At 34.4% G+C, this 18,728-nt stretch overlaps 2 protein-coding genes across 4 annotated transcripts in view; one reads left to right on the top strand and one right to left on the bottom strand.

The window, feature by feature from the left end:
- The window catches only part of BRF1 (BRF1 general transcription factor IIIB subunit), a 163,742-nt gene that overhangs the window by 107,664 nt on the left and 37,350 nt on the right, over positions 1 to 18,728 (bottom strand). For both annotated transcript variants that reach the window (XM_074213472.1, XM_074213471.1), the window contains exon 4: positions 10,663 to 10,694. In XM_074213472.1, the coding sequence (XP_074069573.1) occupies positions 10,663 to 10,694 (32 nt within the window). The remainder of the gene's footprint in view (positions 1 to 10,662; positions 10,695 to 18,728) is intronic.
- The window catches only part of BTBD6 (BTB domain containing 6), a 53,047-nt gene that overhangs the window by 10,365 nt on the left and 23,954 nt on the right, over positions 1 to 18,728 (top strand). Inside the window, exon 5 of one of the 2 annotated variants that reach the window (XM_074213475.1) lies at positions 4 to 18,017. The exons of the other annotated variant lie outside the window; for it this stretch is intronic. Within the exon in view, the coding sequence (XP_074069576.1) occupies positions 4 to 73 (70 nt within the window). The 3' untranslated portion in view covers positions 74 to 18,017. Of the gene's footprint in view, positions 1 to 3; positions 18,018 to 18,728 lie in introns of those variants that run through there. 2 annotated transcript variants of the gene reach the window in all.

Genomic DNA, 18,728 nt, shown 5'->3' with positions numbered 1-18,728 from the left:
CAGCTCACTGATGAAGGGGATGGTTTCAGAGAAACCTGGAGAGACTTTCATGAAACAAGGTAAAGCAAAATGAGGGGCAGCTAGGTGGTGCAGTGTAAGGGGAACTGGCCCTGGAGTCAGGAGGACCTGTGTTCAAATGTGGCCTCAGGCATTTATTAATTATTTAGCTGTGTGACCTTGGACAAGTCACTCAATCCTATTGTCTTGCAAAACCCCAAAATAAAAACAAGGTGAAATGAATACAATCAGGAAAGCAATTTGTTTAGTGACACTGTACAAACAATTTTGAAAGGTTTAGAAACGCTGATGACCATTAATAACCAAACATGACTCTAGAAAATGAATAAAAAGGAAATAATTTATTCATGTACACACACATATATAAAAGATATATATACATTCATGTATGTTCATGTATATGTTTATATATATACTTTTTTCTTTTATAGTCAATGTGGAAATTTGTTTTGCTTGACTGCTAACAAGGGTTTATTTTTTCTTTCTCAATACAGGGACAGGGAAATAGGAGAGAGAGAGAGAGAGAGAATAAATTTTTATTGATTAGAAAAAATAAAATTAAGAAAAATTTACAAGTGATCTTTTAATTTCCAAATCTAATTGGTTTTTCTTAATCCTTATCCTGCTTGACTTTTATGCAGTCTTTGCCACTGTTTTCTCTGCCTTAAGTATTTCCCCATTTCAATAAATTCTTTATTCAACTGTCAAAATATCTAGCAATGAATCCTCCACTTAATAAACTCTATTTACTCCAGAACACTTCTAGGATCAAATATAAAATCCCCTGTTTGGTATTCAAAACCTTTCACATTCTAGTCACCTTCCCCCATATCAGTTTGCTTATACCTTACTCTTCCCCATACTCTGTGATCCAGTGGCATCAGTCTTTTCGATATTCCTAAAACAACACATTCCGTTTCCTAATTCTTGATATTTTCAGTGGTTTTTACCTAATCATGGTATTCTCTCCATACCCATCTCTACCTTGCTTCCTTCAAAGTTGCAACTAAATTGCCACTTTCTATAGGAAACTTTCCTCAATCACTCTTAATTCCAGTGTTTTCTGTTGATTATTCCAATTTATTCTATATGTAGCTTGTTTATACATAGTTGTTTGCTATGAGCTCCGCAAGAGCAAGGTGCATTAGCACAGTTCGTGGTACAGAGAACTTAAATTCTTTAAGGAAAAGAGAATATACTGTTTTTCAACTTTGCATATCCATTATTAGGTACTGTGTTTTATATTCCAAGTTTAAATTACTGACTTGAAAAAATGTATTTCCTTTTTACAGATGAGGAAAATTAAACTGAGAAAAATCATATAAATTGACTGGGGTTATTTGCTTACTAACTATTAGGCTTGGAACTAAGGGTTTTAGTAGACTCTAAGTACAAAGCTCTTCCTATCACACCCAAGTTTGCTTGATAAGAAAATTATATGTGAAGAATATGAAGAAAAAGAACATTACATTATCAACTGTTATTAGTCATTATACAACACTAGTATTAATGTATGGTTATATACAGAAATCTGCCCATTTACAGAAACTAAAAATCTGTCCTTTTATTTCATTTTCCCAATTGTACATGCTATTTTACTTCTCACCTGGACTATTTACAATAGCTTTCTTCAAATTTGTATTCTTACTCATCTTTCCTAGACATAAGTCATGAGGTCTATCTTCCTAATGCCCACAGCAGATTATATTTTACCTATCTCCTCTCTCCTACATCCACTCAATACTTTGCAAAATCATCCCTTCAACATTATGAAAAGATGGTTAATTCTAAATCCAATGTTTTACTACAGCGATGCATATAACTGTGATGAGGTCCAGGTTACCCATTTACAAAAAAGTTTCACAGTATTACCCACTAAGTCACCCAGGCCCTTAATGCCAAAGATGCCTTCATCTTAAACATCTTTTTTTCTCATACCTTCTATTTTTTATACTCATAACTTATTCTCTCCAGAAGACAATACATCCTTAACCACCATCATCCAGTAATGTATACACTTTTTCTCTCATGCTACTAATACTGTAGGTGAGAAGAGAGAGAAGACATACTTCATATTCCCCACTGGCCTCTTCCAGACTCTTCTGTCATTATCACTCTGGAATCTCTCTCTTCTCCTTTTGAGGTTCACTCAGTATATCTTTATCATCCTATCCTGCTGTAATCAATCAAATAATAAGCATTTACTATATGCCAGGCTTTATGTACAATGGAAATGCAAAAGGCATTCTCCCTTTTTCAAAAAATTCAAAAACCTAACCCAAGCATCTCAAACCTTGCTCATATGTTCTAGAATAGAGTATAATGTCCTCAACACAATTTTGAGGGGCAGCTGAAAGGAATTATAAAGTTATCTAACAATTACTTCTAAAGCCTTCCCTTTTGTCAAGTCTTTCATTAACTACCACCACTACAATATAATGAGGAAAATACAGAGAAGTACAGAAAGTCATACAAAGTGAAGTAAGCAGAATCATTTAGATAAGATACACAATAATGTAAAAGGAAAGAACAACAATAACATCAAAACAATTGAAAATGAATGCTTTTTTATGTTTTTTCGTTTGTGAAAAATTCTTTTATGTAATGTTGAGGAATATTTCTGAGAAGGGATGAAGAGTTTTTACATGATGTAAAAACCAAAGATATCAAAATTTTATTTTTAAAAACAAATTATAAATAATGCTTGAAATATATCTACTTTAGGAAAAAAAGGCATTTAAAACTAATATATATTCCTCAAAATTGTATAATTTTATTTATTTGGTTTTCAATTCTAGACCACTTAATATCCCATATTTCATATCTGATTCACTTTTTTATATATCCTCAAAGTCTTTTTCCCCTTCCCAAATTATTCCAGAGTCAACCTACTCATGTCTTAAAACCTTTCTTCATTATTTCCTATAGCTCCTCCCACCCTATAATCTTTCCAGCTGAGTACCTGAGAACTTAAAAAAAAAAAAAATGAACCCATTGCCAGAGAGTCTCTTGTCCACTCCATCTTACACCATTCAGGTATATACTCATATACTAATATTCATACCATTCAAGTATCTTCCTCTACTAAAACTTTTTTTCATTCTTGGTTCATAAGAGGAGCCAGAACTTTTTGCAAGGCCTACTTCACATATATCCTTGGTCCCATTTACTTCTATATCTGTCCCAGATTGTTTCCATTGATTCTTTTCCTATAGCTTATGAATGGACTCGTTCTTACCCTTCATAATTTGGTTACTCCTTGCTTTTCCAACAGTCTTACACCACATAGTCTTTAATACAGTGATATTGGCCTCCTTGCTGTTCTTCACATATGATATCTCCCTACTCTAAGAATTTCCACTGGCTCTCCCCCCTCATCCCCACACCTAGAATTCTCTCTCATCTCATCTCTTGACACCTCACCAAACCAATTCAACTCTATAGTACCATCTCTGGACGGCTGGGTGCAGTGGATAGAGTGCCAGGTCTAGAGTCAAGAAGACTCATTATCCTAAGTTCAAATGTGCCCTCAAACACTGACTAGTGATGTGACCCTTAGCAAGTCACTTAACCATATTTACCTCAGTTTCCTCATATGTAAAATGAGCTGGAGAAGGAAATAGCAAACTACTGGGGCAGCTAGGTGGCACAGAGCACTGTCCCTGGGGTCAGGAGGGTCTGAGTTCAAATCCAGCCTCAGACACTTAATAATTGCCTAGCTGTATGACCTTGGGCAAGCCATTTAACTACATTACCTTGCAAAAACAAAAACAAACAAGTAAAAAAAAAACCCCAAACAAATAAGGCATTCTATTCTTTCCTATAAGAGATGGATCTCTTATACACTACAGCAAATGTTTCAAATTTCTTCTTTCAAGGTTCTTCAAATATATTAAAAACTTTAATTTTAGATTCTTTTATAATATTAAGAAATAATATTTCTCTGGTCTAAAACTGCAGGTGAAATGAAAATAAAAACTATATTTCTTAGGAAAATGGTTTAAGGATAGTAATTAAAATTCAGAGAAAAGACTACCTCTTACATTCGACTCTGGATATAAGTAAGGGCTGTCTTTTCTTTGTCCATCTTCTAAAGCAATTGATCCTAAAGCTTATCCTTATTCAGAAAAATAATTAAGATATAAAACACAGAGAACTCCATTTATTCCTAGAGAAGAGTATGTGAGGAATGAATAATATGGTTCTTTTGTTTTTAAATTTAATTTAATTTATAGTTAACTTGTTTTTTAGTTAATTTACAGCTAATTATAAATTAAACTATTTTTACATATTGTGATCTTTTATTTTCTTTATAAATTGTCTTGGGGAGAGAGAACACATCAAAAGGCATGGAGAAAATTATGTTAATTTAATTAAACCCTGAAGATGGTTTCAATATTCTTTATTTTAAAAATTCATACCACTTGACCCCAACCTTAGAACTGAAGACTTTGCACCATAATTGACCAAAAAACTCAAAAACAAATAAAAAAAAACCTTAAAGACTTTGATTAGTGTTCTCTTCTCATTTCATATTGTATCATGACCTTAATTTAAGGACTCTTTAACACTATTCTCTCCCAATTTCTCCAGAAGACTGTACTTATTATCATCCCTTTCCCTAGCTCTAATTTTCATTTTCTCACTATCTAATCCTTTCCTCCTAACTGCCTACAAACACATTTATATCTCCCTTATCTTAAAAAACAAAAACCAAAAACCTTACCACTCAGTTATCAACCTATATATATTTACTCCCCTTCTCAACTGAACTCATTTAAAAAATTCAGCAATACTTGGTGCCTCCACTTTATTTCCTGTAAACTTCCTTAAAACATATTGAAATTCAACTTCTGACATCAGCATTCAATTGAAATTGCTCTGGAGTAAACAATGACAACATTTTAAATTTAAAAATTATAAATTTTTTACAATTGGCAAAAATCCACATTTCTCACTCTCAATTCAAATGTACCATTGCGCCTCCCCATGAAAATGAAAGAAAAACGAGCTGTTTCAGGCATGTATAGTTTAAATAATAATTATTTTGTTTCTGTTTTCCTCTCTGTATATTAGTTCATATAAGTCTTATCAAGTGTCTCTGAAACTATTCCCTTCAACATCTAATAGAATTTCATTACACTTATATACTGTAAATTGGTTTTTTTTTCAGGTTTTTGCAAGGCAAACAGGGTTAAGTAGCTTGCCCAAGGCCACACAGCTAAGTAATTATTAAGTGTCTGAGACCGGGTTTGAACCCAGGTACTCCTGACTCTAGGGCTGGTGCTTTATCCACTATGCCACCTAGCTTCCCCTACATACTGTAATTTGTTCAGACTCTGTCCAATTTATGATCATTTCCTTCAGATTCTCATAGTTAAGAGCTTGTTTGACTTAGGGCTAATCCTTCCCTGCACATACACTTCCTTCTTAATTTCCTTCCTATTTTCTTGTTAAATGAAATGTATTTATGTCTATGAGTATATTAGTCTTCTCCTTCTTTTGACCAGTGCAAATGAAAGTGAAGTTCAAGTATTAGGTGATCCTTACTCACCCCTCCTTGTGTACTAATGATGTATACTATACTTGTAAATATTTGTCTACTGTACATATACACACACACACACAAGTATTATCTGTATACTCTACAGATGTATAGATACAAATGTCTGTTCCCTGACTATGTGAGAAAATTTTCTCTAACCTTCCTTCCCTACCCACCCCTCCTCTTCCACAAAGCTCCTGTATATTATATTCTTCTTCCCTTCTTAGGCCTTCTCTAATAACATTCTATGAACCCAAATGATGACTAAGTTCAGAGGAGGCATATATATCATCTCATATTAGGAGATAAGCAGTTTATCTTTTAATTCTTTGCAATTATAAATGTTTACTTCTATGTTTCTCTTAAAACTGCAAAGTTTCTACACAGCTCTCATTTTTTCATCATAATTGGAAGTCCATTTTCTCCCCTGAAGCATTATACTCAGTTTTTCTGGGTAAGTTATTTTTGGCTAGTCTACAATCATTGCCTTCTGGAGCCTCATATTCCAAATCCTCTATCGTTTTCAGTGTGGTCACTGCTTAGTTGTGTAATCCCAATAGTGAGTCCTTTGTATTTTAATTCTTTCTATTTCATTATGGTATTTTTACTTTGAACTGGAGGCACTGAATTTTGATTATAATGTTCCTGGTTTTCATTTGGGAGTTTCTTTCAAGAAGTGACCAGGATGCCTAGTTTCTTTCTGTGCTCATCAGATTTGGGCAGTTCAGTGAGTTAAAATTTTTTTTTCTCCTCATTTTCTAGGTCATGTACTTAATATTTTCTCCTTTCTTCATTTTTTTGACTTAAATCTTAATATTTTCTGCTGCCTAATGGAGTCACTGCTTTTTATTTGATATATTGCAATTATCAAAGACTTTGTTGTCCGGGCAAAGATTATATCTCAGACTGTTAATTCCCCTTCTAATTTGTTCTTCCAGAATTCTAATTTCTCTTCTAATTTTTTTTCAAGAGCACTCATCTTCCTGATAAAAATTTTAAACTCTTTTTACAAGTTTTACTACATCTCTTCTTAGAATTTTAGTTAAACTTGTGTCCAAACGTTGGTGTTTAGTTTTATTTAAGGCAGTGGGGTTAAGTGACTTGTCCAAGGTCACACAGCTTAGGCAATTATTAAGTGTCTGAGAGCAGATTTGAACTCAGGTACTCCTGACTCTGGGGCCGGTGTTCTATCCACTGCACCACCTAGCTGCCTCCCCAACTTTGGTGTTTTTTTGAGGCTTTACTTGTAGATGTTTTGGAATCATTCTTCTGAATTTGTGTCTTCAGTGTCCCAATCACCATAATAGCTTTTAAAGATGGTGTTCTTTTTTTTAAATTTCTTTTCTTTCTTTTATTTGTTCACTCTTCAAACGTACTTCTTGACTTTGGAACTGTTGTCAGGACTAGGCTCTACATGCTTCTAAAGGGAATCTCTGCACTCCAGGTCCTCAGAGACAACTCTGGATGAGGATTTGCAAATTTTCAGTGCCTCCAAAGTGGTCTAATCCAAAGCACAATTTGATTGTTGTCACTTTGTTCTGACCTTTTCAAGTTCCTGATGGGAGTTTGGGTCTAAGGAACATTAGACTGCTGTAGGACTCAGTCCCTATTCTCCAAATGGAATTTTCTTCTGGGGAACCAGCAGACAGAAGCAGAGTGAGAAAACTACAGGCTTCCCTTAGCTCTCTGAGATTTCTTCCCTACAAAACAAGTGATTCTTCTATTGGCTTCAGATTGGGATAGAAGCTGAAACCTGTCTCTACTCCTAGGAGGTATAAGTCATGTTACTGTTAGTTTTGCTGAATTTATTCCTTTTCAAGAAAGGCCTTGACCAGAATCTTCCACAACTTCCCTACATATCAAATGATCACCTGGAATTTCATCCCCTCCTCAATCTACCCTGCATCTGTGACAAGAAGTTGGGAAGTTCAGAGACAAGGCTGCCAGCTGACAAATGTTCTGTCACAGTGAACTGATTATCTGAGAGTCTGGGACATCTACTTGCCTCAATTCATAGCCTCTCCCTGGCCACCTATATGTTTCCTAAATAATGTGATCCTGGTCAGATCTTTGTGTTTTCTCCCAATATTAGCCTGTGCTGGAAAAACAATTCACTTTTTCTTGGATTTTTCCATCAGGATTCAGTCTGAAATGTTTTTTAGGTTTGTTTGAGTGGTACATGATATATTCCTTCCTGCCCTATCACCATCTTGGTTCTGCCTCCAAAATGATCACTTAATTGTCAAATCTAATAAACTTTTCTCAATTCTGACCCTTCTTGACCTCTCTGCAGAATGATACTGATCACTTTCTCCTCTGGCATATTTCTCCACTCTAGATTTTCTTAACAGTGCTATCTTTTGACTCCCCTCTTAACCTATCTCTGACAATTCCTTTTTTATTCTCTTTTGTTGGCAATTCATCTATGTCATACACACCATTTGTGATTGTCCCCCAAGGTCCTCTTCTATTTTTACTCACAATATGATATTAAATAAGATAACTCCCAAATCTATATGTTCAGCCTCAGCTCATTCCTCCATGACCAACTTCCTCTTAGACATTTCAAACTGTATGTCCCATAGACGTCTCAAATACAACATTTCCAAAAGAAAACTCATTATCTTTCCTCACAACCTCTACTATCGAGGGCACCATATCCTCCTAGTCCCCCAGATTTACAACCTTGGTGTTACCTCTCCACTCAAAATAATCACTACTACTTCAATTCAGGCCTACATTACCTTTTGCCTGGAGTGTTTTCTAAGTGATCTTCCAATTTCAGGTCTATCCCCACTCTATCCCATTCTGTTGCTTTACTCACAAAACAGCAAATTACTTGAGTTAAAATGAAATGGCTTTGATCATGAGCTGCTTTGATTCGACAGAGGAATCTTAAAGCAGAGTATGAGAAGACAAGATTAATTAGGTTATCACAACATCAGATTACTTTTAACTTGAACAATCTCAGTAAGTTTCTGAGACATTTTTATCACACAACAAATTGAAAGGATAGCAATAACTTGCATCTGATTGTCAGAACATACAATTATTGCTACTAGGTTCAAATATGTTAATATTTTCCACTATGTGATTATATACTCACAACTGTCCATCATTTCCAAATAGAAGAGGGAAGGGAAGGAGAAAGGAAAAAACACTGACATAGGGTCTACTATATGCCACATACTGCACTAAGTACTTTCCAAATGTTATCCATTTTTCTTTTAATACTTTGAAAGTAATTTTCTCCAAGGCCAATAATAATAGCTAGCATTTATACAACATTTTTAACATTACCAACCACTAAACAAATATTACCTCACTTGATCCTCATAGCAACCCTGAAAAGTACAAGCTATTATTATCTCCATTTTACAGATGAGGAAACTGAGTCAGAAAGAAGATAAGTGACTTACCTAGAGTCTAATTATAATTGTTAATAACTGCTGGGAGTAGCAGAATTTGAATTTAGATCTTCCTCCCTCTAAGTTCAACCCTTTATCAAATATAACATCTAGCTTCCTGTAGGTCAATGTAAATGTACACATTAATCCATATGCATTTGTTTTTAAAGAGAGCAGCCTCATTTTAAAATCACAATTTAGAACAAAAGTTCACTGAGATGTCTCATTCTTTTTGTTTCCAAAGGATGAAGCATCTGATATTTGCTGAATGCAGTTACGTTAAGGCAAACCCCAAGATGAATTAGCTGTTTTATCGAGATCCCATATTTCTTTAAGGACATCACCATCTTTTCAGTCACTGAAATTCATTGTATCCAAGTATCCCTTGTCTCTTCCTTATCTTACTCCTTATATTTAACTGATTTCCAAGTCTTGTCACTTCTACATTCATAATCTCTATCCCCTCCCTCCTTTTCTCTTCATAAAAAATGAATTTCCTACTTTAGGCCCTCATCACCATTTGCCTAAAGCATTAAAGCATCTTCCTAAATTGGCAGTCTCCTCTGTTGCCAATCAGTGTGCTCTCCAAATTGGCTCTAGATCACTAGATGTGACCATATTATTTCTCTACCCCAAAATTTTTGGTTATTCTAAAGTGCTTCTAGAACAAATTAACTTCTCAACCTAGTTTTTAGAATCATCCTTAGTCTCAAACCCACTATCATTCCACACCTACTCAACAAGTTTATAGTGTTTACTATGTGTGAAGCACTAAGGGCCGGAACTTTACTTCCAGCTTAGTGCTTTAATTAATAAAGTTAAAAAAAAAACAACAGAAGAATTAAAAAAAACCAAAGCAGTTCCACCAATCAAACAACACAGGTTCTAGTAGGAGAGATAGTATGTAAATAAATAGGTAAATATAATTATAGTAGATGGAATTATCTGTAAGAGAAAATATTAGTAGCTGGGGGACTGAGGGAACCAGAAAAGGTCTCCCAAAAATGTGCTTTGAGCCTGAAGTAAACCAGGAAAAACAGTAAAAGAGATGGAGAAGAGCATTCCAGGGAACAAGGTCACAGGGTGTAAAGATGTGGATGGGGTGTTTAAGAGATTTAGAAGTAGGCCAGTGTAAATGAGTTACAGAATATGTGGATTTTCAAGAACTTTTAATTCCAGGTAAAAGAGTCAACATAACATCTCTATGTTTTTGCAGAGATTATTTCCCATCCCTGGAATATATTCCCTTCTCTCAAAAACAATAGCTTCTTTAAAAGTTCAGCTCTGATGCCATTTCCTATAAAAACCTTTCCTGATTCCCCTAGATTTTACTATACTCACCTTTCTGAGATTATTTTATATTACTTATTAATAGTGTTATTTTATTACTCTAGCCTCCAAATTAAAATGTAAGAACCTTGAAGTCTGTTTAATTTCTGTGCTTGAATACCCAGTTATTTACAGAATACTTAAGATAAAACAAATGGTTAATGACTGTAAAATTGTAATGAAGAATAAAATCTTTCATCTGCTTAGAGATTGAAATTTTAAATCTTAAACTGGTCCTCCAATTTATCCAAATTGTTCTATTAAGAAGTAGGTCTTCCACCAAATGGCATGCCATAAATTAGCACTAATTATCTGCACTAGCAATCTAGTAAGGGGGAAAGAGAGTTTAAAAAAAGATCATACCTGAAGAAGGTCACTGAGGTCAAGTAACATATCTATGGGAAAAGTCAAGGAAATATATTTTTCAGTTGAAGAACTAATGAAGCAGCATATACAATGTTCAAAATAATGTACAGGAAAAGGTAGGAATACAATTGGTTCAACAAGACTGATAATGGAACTGATTTTATTACCCTCTTCTTAATAAAGTACAATACTGATAGCAGATATGGTCTGACAGAAGTTAATATGTTTTTCTGACTTTAAAAAGGGGGCAATAGAGCTAAGATTAGGAGGTTAAAATGATCTTTAAAATAAAGATTTGATTTTTTTTAAACTGCATTGGCAGAGGCAGTGAGGGTTGCTTCAAAGTAGCAAAATTTAGAAAATTTTGAGTGAAGATGATAAAAGATCTCTCTGGAACATGAAAAATTAGTTAATTTATAAGTAGAATAAGTAGAAGGCTATATTTAAATATAAAACACAATACACAAATTTATTATTTATCTTATAAAATAGTACCAGTCAAGAAACTTTCAAAATATATTAAATATATACAAATGTTCAGTGAATAAAAATAATAGCTGCCATTTTTATAACACTTAGTAAGCATCCCACAATCGTTATTTTATTTGATCCTAATGACAACTTTGTGAGAGCAATACTACAAGTATTATTAGCCCAATTTTACAGATTGGGAATCTGGGTTCAGAAAGGTTAGGTGACTAATCCAAAGTCACATAAATGGAAGAGTCAGAATTCAAATCAAAGTTCTTCTAGTACTCTTTCTTATAGTACCTGTTTCCACAGGAGTATACTGATAATATTTACAGTTGAATCCATGTTACATTCACAACACATTAAATTCAATTAAAGTAATAAAATGTCAAAAATAAATTCTCTAAAGGAGGAGAAATACCATATATGGTACCTATTATATGCCAAGCATTCTGCTAATCACTTTACAAAAATTATCTTTTTTGCTTTGAACCTCAGAATTGTTATTACCCCCATTTTACAGTTGAGAAAACTAAGGCAAAGAGAGATTAAGTGACTTGCCCAGGTCTCACAGCTATTAAGAGTTTGAGATTGTATTTGTACTCAGGTCTTCCTGAGTATTTTGTAGTATTCTCTACATACCTAGATGCCTAGAGTAAATGAAAAGACCTATGAGAAAAGACATTTGCCAAATCAAGACCTAAGTTACAAGAGCTAAAAAAACTAGAATTTAAATAACTAATATAGACTTCACATGAAGATAAGATCAGAAAACAAAAAGAATTGTCTCACTAAACGAGAAGCCTAAAGACTTAACAGGTTTTTCAAACAACTGGAAATTACTTCTAATGCTACTATGTAAAAATACAGGATGGCAAAGTGTTTAAGTTATATTTATAAAAAATATGAATAATCAGATTGTATTTCAATACTGGGTTTTAACACCAAATATGAAAGAAACAAAATAAAATGTGTTGTATACCAGTAGCAATAAGAAAAACAGTTCTAAAAGTTGCAAATGGCACAACATATCAATTCAATTCAACAAACATTCATTAAGAAGCTACTATGCATCAGGTTTTATCCTATGTTCTGGAGAATACTAAAAGAGGCAACAGACAGTCCCTTAACCTTAAGGATCTTACAATCCACTGGGGAAGACAACATGCAAACATTTAGGATAAACAGGAATAAAAAAAGAGGGAAAGCACTGGAATTAAGATGACGTAAGGAAACTTACCTGGAGAAGGTAAGCTTTTAGTTGAAACAAAGACTTAATGATGGGGGAAGGAGGGTCAGTGGCATAGGAGACAAGCAGAGAAAAAAAGCCCAGAGTAGAGAGATGAAATTTCTTTTTTTATGGAACAACCAGGAAGCTGATCTTACTAGATCAAAGAGGATGTGTCAGGTATTAAGATGCACAGAAATGTAAATAAATTTAAAAAAAAAGTAATCAAAGGAGAAAGAACCCAATAATATATAGTTACTATGGGGATGAACTTAAAAAAGGACTTTAAAAAATCAAATAAAAGATACTGAGGATAAATTAGAGAAAAATAAACAATCCAAGAAAATTATGAAAAGAAAGTCAACCAACTTAAAATAGAAAATCAAAATCAAATAAAAGATACTGAGGATAAATTAGAGAAAAATAAACAATCCAAGAAAATTATGAAAAGAAAGTCAACCAACTTAAAATAGAAAATCAAAATTTAAGGAAGAAAATAAGTCCTTAAAAACCAAAATTGGGCAAGGGAAGCTATCCTAAGACAGCAAGAAATAATAAAACAACATCAAAAGAATGAAAAAAAAGTGAAACATCTCATCAGAAAAACAACCAATCTGGAGAAATGATCAAGGAGAAATGATATAAAAATAGTTGGTTTATCTAAATGTTATAGTAAAAAAAAAAAAAAAAGAATCTTAGGGGCAGCTAGGTGGCGCACTGAATAGAGCACCAGCCTTGGAGTCAGGAATACCCTTGTTCAAATCTGGCCTCAAATACTTAATAATAGCCTAGCTGTGTGACTCTGGGCAAGTCACTTAACTCTAATATCTTGCAAAAAATAAAATAAAATAACTCCATTGCCCTGAATAAGAAATAAAAAAAAGAAAAGAAGCTTGATACAGTATTGTAAGAAATCATCAAGAAAAACTGACCTGAAGTTCTAGAACAAAAAGGCAAAGTAGAAATAGGAAAAAAATCCAATGACCACTACCTGAAAGAGATCCCAGGAGGAAATATTACAGGAATATCATGGCCAAGTTTCAAAACTCCCAGGTAAAAGGAAAAAATATTGAAAACGAGGGAAAAAACAATTTAAATTTCATGGAGCTATAAGAAGAATTACACATAATCTAGTGGCTACTATAGGTTTTAGAATACTACATTCCATATGACCCAGCAAAGCTAAGTATAATACTGAATGGAAAAAAAGGACATTTAATGAACTCAAAAACTCCAGAATGTAAGGGAACATTTGAATAGAACATTCAGGAGAAATGCAAACATTAAAAAGGACCTCAATAAGGTCAAAATTTTTTACAACCAATTATAAGACATTCAACATAGTCAAAATGTTTATTTATAAATCAATTAATTCTTATGATTGTCAACATTATTTGGGTGGTTTCAAAGAAAGGTATGGGCTGAGCTGAGGTATGGGCAATTCTAAAAAAATAAAACTGTGTGGGGAGAGAGATAAAAAGGACAATTATCTCAAATGAGGCACAAAAGGAAAGACTGAAATAGAAGAAGCTAGGGGCAGGGTAGGCAGTGCTTTGTATATATCTGGGTTAAAGAAGGAACAGATAAATCTAGACAGGAAAAAATCTTTTAAGTTCAGAAAGAAATAAGAAAGCAAGGGGATAGAGTGGAGGAAGACAATAAGGGAAAGACTCTTGGAAAGATGGATAGGTTAAGGAATAAAAGAGAAAGATACCAGGTAGAAAGTAAAGCAGAGGGAGAGGAGCCAAGATGGCAGCATGAAGGCAGCATTTCCCAGAAACTCCTTCCCCCAAAACTCCAAAAGCCATCAAATTATGACTCTAGTCAAAATTTAGAAGGGCAGAACCCACAGAAAGAATGAGTGATACAATTTCCCAGTCCAAGACAACTTAGAAGTTCTGTGGGAAAGGTGCGTTTTTACTAGGATGGGGGTTGGAAAAAAGCCCTGGCCTCAGCACAGCACTGCCCAGCCCAGTCCAGGGATCACTGGAACAGCTTGAAGGGCTTGTGAGAGAACTCTGCTGCACCAGAATGAGTGTGCAGTGAGGAGCGCTAGCCTCAAAGCAGCCCTGCGGCAAGAACCTGCAGCTGATCAGGGAAATCAGGCTGCACCTCAAGAGCACAGCCCACAGATGGCAAAGGGGTGGGGGAGACTGCAGAAATCTCTCTGCTCTCCCTCGGGGTAGAACTCTGCTGTTTGCCCACACCCAGATCCAGATTGCAGTTTGGGCTTCCATACTAAGATAGCTGAGCAGGGCCCTTCCTTACAGATCCAGGACAGAGGGAGGTGTGGTGGTCATCTACATATCAAAGCACAGTCAAGAAAGCAAAAGAACTTGAAGGACACCCCAGTGAGAGTGTACCACCCCCCAAAAAAACCCAAAGCCTTAGAAGTGCTGTAAATTAATCAAAAAATGAAAAGCAGAGAAACTACACTACTTTTATTCAATTCAATTATTATTCAATATTGTTTTGGACAATTTAAAATATGTAGATGGTATAGAATATCTGAGAACATTATTTGCCAAAACAGACACAGGAACTATATAAACATAAATATAAAGTACTTCCTATACTAATAGAATTCAGTTCTAAATAACTGGAGTGGGGCAGCTAGGTAGTGCAGTGGATAGAGCACTGGCCCTGGAATCAGGAGTACCTGAGTTCAAATCCGGTGGCCCTGGAATCAGGAGTACCTGAGTTCAAATCCGGGCTCAGACACTTAATAATTACCTAGCTGTGTGGCCTTGAGCAAGCCACTTAACCCCATTGCCTTACAAAAACCTAAAATAAATAGCTAGCTAGCTAGCTAGCTAGATAAATGAATGAATAAATGATAAATAACTAGAGAAATATTTATTGTTAATGCATAAAGTAAAGCCAATATAATTTTTAAAATGACAATTTTACCTAACTGATCTATTTATTCTATGTCATCCTAATTAAATTACTAAAAAATTATTTTACTGAGTTAGAAAAAATTATAACAATTCATTTGGTAGGAAAAACAGTCTTCAAAGAAACCAGGTAAAAAATATGTAAAGGAAAAAGATTAAGCAGTATCAGACCTTAAAACATATAAAATGAGAGAATTAATTTAATATAAATGATAATTTTGATTATTTTAAATTAAAAATTTCTAAGTAAAAATTTCCTTGTACATAAAAAATCCACATTCAGACAAGAAGAGAAGGAATGCAGAAAATTAGGAGAAAAAACTTTCATAGACAATCTCTCAGATAGGATGTAATTGAGTTGGAACATTGCTGTGATATAGAAAATGATGAGCTGGTTGAAAAAGTAAAGCAACATGAATAATATAGATCCTTATTCAGCATGGTTATATATGGTTATTTATTAGAGTAAAATGGGGGAGGGAGACCAAAACATGATTGTTGAAAACTACCATTACATGTAGTTGGAAAATAAAAAAAAAATATATGTAAAGATTTGGACTTATGAAGGAAGATGCTATGCATTTTCAGAGGAATGTGGTAGGAAGATATAAGCATAGTAAGGTCTCATAACAAGGTGTATAAGTATATATATATATGTGTGTGTGTATATATATATATATGTATATATTTTTAGAGATCTATTTATATGTATATATAATATCCAAAATTAATTTTTTTTTGGGGGGAGAGAAATAAAATAAAAAATACTTAGCAGAGAATAGAAGAAAACCAAAAAGGAAGCAAAGAAAATCTGAGCAGCACTGAAAACTATGTCTAGTATTTACTGCATATGTTCCTTGCAATGGAAATTTATTGAATTATCTCTTATGGTTGGCTGTGTACATGGCAACTTTTTTCTTTTCTCATTTAATATTTAAGTTTAAAATGTAAAAACTTATGCCCAAACAAGTATTGGAATTTGAACTGAGGATCATTTGACTTTATAAATCTGGTGCTTTTCCCCTCTCGTGTCGAATTTGGTAGAAAATTATGACCCTTACTCTCAGATTTCTAGATGTATAAAAAGAAAAGCCGATAGTCTCTTCCAGTTCTAAATCCTGCAATCGTTATGATGAGAATATAAGATTCCTTCTAGACCTCTAAGGAGATCAAAAATATTATTTTGGAATAGATTCAAAGGTCCAAAATAAATATACAATAAATTTCTTTGAAGTTTAAAATACTGTAATAGCCCCACCTTCTGGGTGCTTTGTTGAATTTTATTTAATTTAATCTTTAATCCCTAACCAATTTTTCAACTGTTTTCTTTCCACTACCACTACCTCTCATGCAGAAGACCTGGTCACAGAACTTTTACTCTCTAAAGACACAGTACACTTAAGTCATTTTTATTTATAGTATTATCTTAGTTACAATAGCTGACAACAGTTTTGATCCAATATGTTTATCCCATATCTTAGATGTTTATCTTTTTTTCAGAAGATAAATTTATCTGTCTGATGGAAAATGTCAAATATTAATCATTTATTAGTTTAGAAGGATTTCACCAGTCTTTTGAAAATGATGTCTATATACTCATTGGAAAAATCTAGTTATGTAATAATTGAAATGATGTCTATAGATAGATAATTACTACTGTTTAAAGTTAAATGTGTTAATCTTACCATTATACCAGATTAGGTCATACTTCTTCAAACTTTTCTCTCCAACCTGTACATTGGTTTAAAACCTTCCTTAGTAAGACAAACTATGGTTGTAATTCCTTATTCACAGAGTTGTGATAAAAGAATCTCTATAAGTGGGTGGGAAAAAGCTGCTAAAGAGCAGCTCCCTCTTCCTATCACATCACAAACTTTTAGAAAGTTTCTAACAGTTCCTTTTAAGTGCAATGATTTGCCTTCAGAAATCTACAGCCGGAGGGGTGGCTAGGTGGCTCAGTGGATAGAGCACCGGCCCTGGAGTCAGGAGTACCTGAGTTCAAATCCGACCTCACTTAATAATTACCTAGCTGTGTGGCCTTAGGCAAGCCACTTAACCCCATTGCCTTACAAAAAACCCCTAAAAAAAATAAAATAAAATAAAAGAAATCTACAGCTGGAAGATCTACAACAATTGTCAAAAACAGAATTTATTCCTTCTCTGAAATAGGCTTTGAAGGAACTTGTTTCATTTCTGTTCAATAACCATCTCAGATTCTATTTTAGTTTGGCTTTCAAAGTTATGCTGAAACAACCTAAAGTTTTATTTTTAGTAATTTTAAGTTTTTATATTTAAAAAATAGTGCAAAAGTTGAAAGCAAAGAGAATATAAAAGAATGTATCACAATCCTGGGTTTAAGTCCTGCCTCTAACATCTACTGATTGTGTGACCCAGTGCAAGTTCTTATATTCTGCATGTTTCTGTTCTGTGATTGAGTTTGAGTAATAGTACATTATTGCCAGACTCTGCCTGCATAATCCAGAGGAGAAGCTCTGATGGATCAGAGTGACAATACTGCAGAGTCCCCTTTGTTATAGAATTCCTGTTGCAGTAATGTGTCTGCAGAGTTTGGATTGGGATAAAAGCTGGGCCTGAGACCCTACTCTTCTTCTGGGTTCTGAGCTACACCACTACTGTATGCTTCTGAACTTTCCCCTCTCTGGGGACACAGTCCTGGATTACTTGGGTGAAAAAAAGTGACTTACATGTTTTGAATTTCTTTACCAGAATTTGGTCTGGTGCATCTTCTAGATCCTGTCTGGAGGTAATGGGGTTGGGGGGGGGGGGGAGGTAAGAGAGGAGTGAAGAGAAGGCTCATTTCTTTTTTTTTAAGGTTTTTGCAAGGCAAATGGGGGTTAAGTGGCTTGCCCAAGGCCACGCAGCTAGGTAATTATTAAGTGTCTGAGACTGGATTTGAACTCAGGTGCTCCTGACTCCAAGGCCAGTGCATTATCCACTACCCCACCTAGCCGCCCCAAGCTCATGATATTTCTTACTGAAACCATCTTGACTCTTTCTCACTGGTTCCATCATTTTGGCTCTCTCCCAAGCTCTAGAGAGAACAATTCAAACTGAATGAGGTCAAAAGCCAGAGTGAAGAAAGTTAAACAAGTAAGAAGAAAGGAGACACCGATTATAAACAACCTAACCAAGGAGATTAGTCACAAAAGGAAAGAGAAATGTGGGACAATGGTTTCAGGGATGAATGGATAAAATAAGAGTTTTTGAAGGATGAGGAAGACACAGACATTTTCATAGACAATAGAAGAAAGGAGCTAGTAGCTAAGTGACGATAAGTGTAAGAATGGGAATGATGATAGGGCAATCTGCTAAAGAAAATGGGAAAGGGAACACTTCCTAAAGAGGACGAAGAACATTTTCTTGGGGGCAGCTAGGTGGCGCAATGGATACAGCACCAGTCCTGGAGTCATGAGTACCTGAGTTCAAATCCGGCCTCAGACACTTAA

This window comes from Macrotis lagotis, chromosome 1 (genome assembly GCF_037893015.1).
Source record: "Macrotis lagotis isolate mMagLag1 chromosome 1, bilby.v1.9.chrom.fasta, whole genome shotgun sequence".
NCBI lineage: Eukaryota > Metazoa > Chordata > Mammalia > Peramelemorphia > Peramelidae > Macrotis > Macrotis lagotis.
Note: the sequence above shows the minus strand (reverse complement) of the source record. Positions and strands in the feature narration are given on the sequence as shown.